The sequence below is a fragment of the Microplitis mediator genome, chromosome 7 (assembly GCF_029852145.1).
Source record: "Microplitis mediator isolate UGA2020A chromosome 7, iyMicMedi2.1, whole genome shotgun sequence".
Classification (NCBI taxonomy): Eukaryota; Metazoa; Arthropoda; class Insecta; order Hymenoptera; family Braconidae; genus Microplitis; species Microplitis mediator.
Window position 1 is genome coordinate 9,754,892 of NC_079975.1, and position 6,993 is coordinate 9,761,884.

The 6,993-nt window shown below is 28.7% G+C and overlaps 2 protein-coding genes across 4 annotated transcripts; one reads left to right on the forward strand and one right to left on the reverse strand.

The window, feature by feature from the left end:
* Positions 1–245: 245 nt before the first annotated feature.
* On the forward strand, positions 246–5,047 carry LOC130671494 (glucose-6-phosphate exchanger SLC37A2). Of its 3 annotated transcripts, XM_057475414.1 has the most exons (9): positions 246–382; positions 660–1,152; positions 1,236–1,314; positions 1,393–1,528; positions 2,318–2,689; positions 2,869–2,913; positions 3,087–3,285; positions 3,371–3,519; positions 4,489–5,047. In XM_057475414.1, the coding sequence occupies exons 2-9, from the start codon at positions 879–881 to the stop codon at positions 4,852–4,854; spliced, it is 1,620 nt and encodes a 539-aa protein (XP_057331397.1). In that variant the 5' UTR covers positions 246–382; positions 660–878; the 3' UTR covers positions 4,855–5,047. The 3 variants fall into 3 exon arrangements, with proteins under 3 accessions (XP_057331397.1, XP_057331398.1, XP_057331400.1); XM_057475415.1 differs by lacking the exon at positions 2,869–2,913; XM_057475417.1 differs by lacking the exon at positions 246–382 and having other exon boundaries at positions 1,011–1,152; positions 1,236–1,327.
* LOC130671495 (gamma-secretase subunit pen-2) lies at positions 4,959–6,739 on the reverse strand. The gene is made up of 3 exons (XM_057475418.1): positions 6,504–6,739; positions 5,308–5,412; positions 4,959–5,222 (listed from the first exon to the last, which is right to left on the reverse strand). The coding sequence occupies exons 1-3, from the start codon at positions 6,562–6,564 to the stop codon at positions 5,083–5,085; spliced, it is 306 nt and encodes a 101-aa protein (XP_057331401.1). The 5' UTR covers positions 6,565–6,739; the 3' UTR covers positions 4,959–5,082.
* Between the last annotated feature and the right edge of the window lie 254 nt (positions 6,740–6,993).

The window sequence follows — 6,993 nt, forward strand, 5'->3', positions numbered from 1 at the left end:
TACTAAATTTTGAACTGTCTCAATATGTATTTTTTTATTTTTATTTTATAAACATTTTAATTTATTATTTAAAAATTTTAAAAACTGTCAGTTGACTGCTAACTTTACTATCGTATAAATTTAAGCCTATAAAATTTGAAAATTCGAATTATAAAATAGACATGAAGATTTTACTGAAATTCGTTATTTAAAAATATATGTATTTTTTAAAGGGACCTTCTGTACAGAAATCTATATTATCAACATTGCTTACAAAGTGAAATTTTTTTAATCTTTTGTTGTATGTAAGATGTAAATGTTAACATATTGTGTATCGTTTAGTATAATGTTTGGAGAGAGAGTGGTTCGGAGCATTTGACGTATGCTAACTTCTGCATGTCTGGTAAAACTTTATTTAATCCGTCCTTGTTGATAAGCTGTTAAGAAAATTGTTATTTTTAATTATAAATATTCTTTTGTATTTTCATAAGACATCTTTGTGATTATAATTACAATATAGTTCAAGGTTAAAGTAATATATTCAAATAAAAACCACAGTAGCTAATAAAAACTCTCATTTCTATAAAATACATTCTTAGAAAATACATACTGATACATGTTATCAATATTTAAGTGACTGATTTTAATTAATTGCTTTTTTTTTGTTTTCTTGGTTCCAGGAGTGACGTAGGTTGATATCAAATATTTTATTGTGACTCAATCTTCCACGTAAACAAAAAGAACAAAGAATATTTTAAACACATGTCAAAAATAATGTGTAGATAGTACTGTGTCAACACATTGAATAATGAGTAATAATTCAGTCAGACGTATTTTTCCATAAAGACAAGATAAATTTTTTTTTGCATAATTTTTTCAAGTTTTGATAAAACTACACAATGGTGCTTCCTCCTGATACTCCTCCGGGAATAAAAATTATCAATTCATTATCAGCGAAATGTTGCCCTCAAAGAAGAATGAATAAATTAGCCTGGCACAGAGCTGGGGTATTAGGGCTTACATATTTAGCATATACATGTTACCATATGTCAAGAAAACCAATATCTGTTGTAAAAAATGTATTAAATTTAAATTGTAGTAGCTTATCACCACCACCCGATTTGATAATTGATGATACTAATCGCTATACATGGTGTGATTGGGCCCCATTTGGTAAGAAACTTTTATTTTTATTTTAAAATTATTGTTATCAGTTTAATTGTGATAAATTTCATATGTAAATTTATTTTTGTTAGACACCCCTGATGCGCCTGCATTACTAGGAGCCTTAGATTCGGCTTTTTTATTTGCTTATGCCGCAGCAATGTTCCTCAGGTGACAATTTCATGTAAGCTTTAGTTGTTGATGTATTAGAAGAATTTATTTGCAATAAAAATAAATTTTAATTTTCAGTGGATTTGTAGCTGAACGAGTTAATCTTAGATACTTTTTATCACTAGGTATGATTGCATCTGGAATAGCTTCATATTTATTTGGTATTGCAAAGCCATACAAAATACATAGCATGTGGTATTTTATTCTAGTTCAGGTTTGTTTTGCAGTTATCTATATTTTAAGAGGGAAGCTGGTCTGAGATACAATAAAGAAGAGCATATTTTTGTGATTTTTTTTTCAAAGTATCTTCTTTATTAAAATTCTTGAAATTTGTGACATTATTAAGTAGCATTCCAAGAGTATTCTGCTAAATTTTCATGAAAAAATATTGAAAAATAAGCCAGTGGGAGTGGGAAGAACCGAGTCAACTAAAAAAAAAGTCTCCATGCTGTAGGCAGGATAACTCATGACTGCCTCACCTGAAATCAAAAAACCAAAAAGATTTCTTTAGTACATAAGTTTATCTAGGATTTGAACAAAAGATGTTTTTTCTTCAATAACTACTTATTTTTTAATTAAACAAAAGGAAGAATTTTTGGCAAAAATGATTGCACCTTTACCAAAAATTCAAAAATGAATATTTTGTTTATTCCTTCGTTCAAATCTAAGATAAATTTATGTACTAGAGACCTCTTTTTGGTTTTTTGATTTCAGATGAAGTAGTTCTGAGTTATCCTGCCTACGGCATGGAGACTTTTTTTTAAGGTGACTCGGTTCTCCCCACTAGCACTGGCTTATTTTTCAATATTTTTTTATGAAAATTTAGCAGAATATTCTTAGAATGATGCTTAAAAATGTCACAAATTTTACGAATTTTAATAAAGAAGGTACTCTGAAAAAAAAAATCACAAAAATATGCTCTTTTTTTTTTGTATCTCAGACCCCTTTCCTCCCTTCAGTAACAAGTTTCACTGTACTAATGTTTAATTAAACAAATTTTTAGGCACTTGGAGGAATTTTTCAAACAAGTGGATGGCCAGGTGTAGTTACAGTTGTAGGTAATTGGTTCGGTAAAGGTAAAAGAGGTCTTATATTTGGTGTATGGAATTCACATACATCTTTAGGAAATATACTTGGTAGTTTAATAGCAGCTGAATATGTGGAAACAAATTGGGGTTTTAGTTTTATCGTACCTGGAATATTAATGGGCTGTGCTGGTTTTATAATATTTTTATTTCTTGCTCCTCACCCTGCCGATGTTAATTGTGTATCGCCCAATCCACCAAAATTTAAAAGATTAAACGCAACAACTAGTTCTGATGAAGGAACTACATCTAGTGACGATGTTGATAGACATCTAGTAAGCGACGATGACGTGAGTCAATAGATTTTTAATTATTATTATATTACATGACGTTATTACATTATAAAATAATTTTTTTTTTAAACAATTAGCTTTTTTTTTTAAGCAATTTTTTTTTAACATCAAATTAACATTTGATAACCATCCAATATGCTTATACGTAGATCATTTAACAATTTAATTTACTTTAGCAATTCATCCATCGTGTTAATTGGCACCAGCATGGCTTTGATCCTGTAAGTGCATGAAATAACATTTTTATTTATTTATTTTTTTTTATTCATCTATAAGTTGCTATTATTGCGCTATCAAAAAACAATAAACAAAACAGATTAATAATAATAATAAAAATACAAAGCAGTTTAATATTTTTAGACAAATGAAGTTATTTAAAATTTTTTTTTCATAGGATGTAGAAAATTTAAGATCTGAAACGAGTCCTATGCTATCGGTGAACAGACGTATGCATGGTTCCAAAGAAACAGCAATCGGATTTGTTGGTGCAATACAAATACCTGGGGTCTTTGAGTACTCTCTTTCACTTTTTTTTGCTAAACTCGTTAGCTATACATTCCTCTATTGGCTGCCTTTATACATAAGTGCAACAAGTCAGTATTTGTTAGACCTTTAATTTAATTTTATTATTATTGTTTGCTTATTATTTATTAATATTATATTTTTTTTCATTATTAGCTACTTACAGTGCTACATTAAGTGCTGATTTGTCAACATTATTTGATGTCGGTGGTATAGCAGGAGCTATCGCAGCTGGAGTTTTGTCTGACTACAGTGGAATGAGTGCAATGACATGTGCATCGATGCTCGCATTAGCAATACCAATGGTTAGTATGTATTAATATAAAACAAATTCAAATAATTTATTATAATTAGATGACTAATAAATATTTTAGTCAAAATATTCTGCAAAAAGTTTAGAACAAAAAAGATATGTATAGGGTACTTCTTTTGAAACGAACATTTTTTTTAGCTGACACAAGAAAATTTTGTTGTTTATGTTAAGAAAAAAATTCCCTGAAAATTTCAGCTCTTAATTTTAATTTTGAGTACTTCCTCTCGAGCATCAAAGTTTAAAAAACATGTAAATCGAATAACTTTTTATTTTAAATTGCTATAACTTGGCCGGATTTTAAGCTATCGTTTCGAAACCAGTTTTTATTTGTAGAGTATTTGTTGCTTTTTGAAAGTATATAGAATGATTTTGCTCTAACTCGATCCATGTCGATTGTATCAGCTCCGAAAGTCAATTTTTCACTTTTTTCATGTATTTTTGTTATTAGTGAAAAAACGACTCATCTTACAAAAAATATGTATAGGAACAATCTTTTAGGAAATTTTATCCTCTACAAAATTGTTTGTTACACTTATACTGCTAAAGTGCATTGTTTATAAGATACGAGCAATTGAACTTTGACATTAAAAAAAATTTTATTATAACAAGCTTACAATTTTTTTTTACTGTATTATGGTTGAAAGGAAACATTCTAGAAACTATGAGCTCCATAATTTGTCTTGCAAAAATACTTTTCAGTTATTAAAAATGAAAATGTAAATAAAAAAATTATTTTCAAGTCAAAATTTATAAAGAACAATATTTTTTTGATAGTCAAAAATTCGTTAGCGTGTCTTGAATGTATTGAGTGTATAGTAAATTTCACAACATAAATCTTCTCTTCAATTCAAATCTCATTTTTTCCAATAGACCTCTTAATAATTATAATGACAATATTATTCATAATCTTATATTTTTTCACCTGGATATCACATGTCTCAATTTATATTTAATTTCTTAGCTATTTATATATGATTACGTTGGGAGCTCAAATCTTGCTACAAACATTGTACTGTTACTGTCGGCTGGATTATTAGTAAATGGGCCGTATGCATTGATAACGACAGCAGTATCCGCAGAACTTGGAACACACCCCAGTCTTGGAGATAATTCAAAGGCTTTGGCAACTGTAACAGCAATAATTGATGGTACCGGAAGTATTGGTGCTGCTGTAGGTCCATTATTAGCAGGAGTTGTATCTAGATGGACAGGCTGGCACAATGTATTTTATATGTTAATGTTTGCTGATCTCTTAGCTTTATTATTATTATCTAGATTAGTTTACCGAGAATTAAGAATGTATCGACAACGGCGACTGGCTGTTTAAATTAACTTGCAGATTATCAATTTTTAATACCATATTTTCATATTAATATTTTTAATAAATAATATTAATGATATTGTTAATGATTACATTTATAAAAATTTACGTTCTATGAATGATAAAAATGTATTTTTAAAATTAATTATAAATTATAAATACGTGGTATAGTAAATACATGATTTTTTGACAAAATCAATTTGTTGTTGTTTAATTGATTTAATAATTATTTTATCACGGGATTCCTTCTGGTATAATATAACTTATAGAATCAGCAAATTCACCCCAAGCTGCTCGTTGTGTTTGGAAAACAATTACCCATGATAAAAGTACAGCTGCCCATATTAATGCCCCAACTCCAGAGAATATGACATCTAAAAATAAACCCAGATAATTTAATCGTTTCTGTTTTTTGTAAGGAATATAAATAAATTAAATATGTTGTTATAAATATATTACATTTTCGAATTTGTTTTTGTTCTTCATAATGTGGAGCAAGAAATGCTTCTCTAAAAAACCATATTGTATTTACTGCCCAAACGAATGGTAATGCTGCAAAACCAACTGGAATATAATAATAATTAGTAGTAAAATTTTATAATAAATCTTTTACAAAGTAATTTTAGTAATTGTGTAAGATATATATTGAAACTTAAAAAGTATGAACATATTTCTAGCTTTCGAAGACAGCTAGGATGGTTCCCTAGTAACACGTGTTTGAGCAAGATTCTGGAGTAAGTATCTTGAGCAAGACCTCTAGCTGCTAGTGTCTTTTTCTACGTATGTCTCTCGCAAGATCATGTATTAAAAAACCTATGTCAAGATTTGTGTATGTCTTGCTCATGATATCGTACGCAAGAATATTAGAGATATCTTGAACACGTGGAATGAAAAAGTGTCTGACGCGTTCCTTGCACCAGTAACTTACAGTAGGTACTTACGCATGGCTTGCTCAAAGCTCAAGGTCAATTTTGAGCCTTAAGAAGATCTTGAGCAAGCCATGTGCAACTATTTTTAACTATAGTCTTCCTCTAGAATTGAGTTATAATCTGGCACAAATTTATTGTGTAAGGCTTGCAATTTAAATCTGGTCACAAGTATCTGCAGCAAGACACATACGTAGAAAAAGACACTAGCACCTATCAACACTAGAAAAAGATTGTTATATGAGTTATCGATTGAAAACAAAAGGTTATATTTTATAAAGCTTTATATCTTAATATCCCAGGACTTTTTGGTGATAAATTATTATTGAAAAAATGAAATACGTCAATTGAGACATGATAAATTTTAAACTAACTCTTTATGGGTGCCAATCAGCTACGGCAGTCACTATCAAAATTCGTTTCTTGTAACGGGAATAAATTTCTGGAATAATCTACCAATAAATATAACAACAGCAAAAAGTTTATATTTACGGCTCTTTGTTATAAACAATTAATGAGATTAGAAACTCTTAGAAAAAAATTAACGTGTACGTTGTACTGATAATTATAAGAATTTCATATTGTACGACTGGCTTTGAAAGGGTTTCCTGGAGTCAGTATATATTTATGTAATTCATGCATTACTTAAATAAATAAATAAATGATATTTTCAAATGTAAATTTACATTTTTTTTTTAAATTAAAAATTTACAAATTTAAATGGCTTACCTCTAAAATACCATTTACATAAGTGCAATTTTTTATCATGAGGCATTTTTGATAAATCCATTATTTAAATAATTGAAATAATATTTTCAGATGTATATAAATATATTAAATTTAATAATTAAGATAAAAGACAACAATAATAGTCGGGTGAGTGAAAAAAAAATGTTTGACACTACTATTTACTATTTTATGACACCCATTCGAGTTTCTATGTAGGTAGGGTTAACAACAAAAAGTACATAAAGTGGGGAGAGAGAAGGCTGCCGAATAGAAACTGTATTGACAAGAGAGCAGAGCAGTACATTTCAGCGCCACTGGTGATTTTCCAAGGAGCGCAAATTCAACAAAAAAAAAAAATCAACATCAATTTTTATGGATTATTTTGGTTAAAAATCGATCAATTTACATCCCAAAGCTGCACAAAAAAATGTTGAATTTTTAATAAATTTAAGTGAACAATCAGCTATCACGTACACTTTCGAAAATTTTA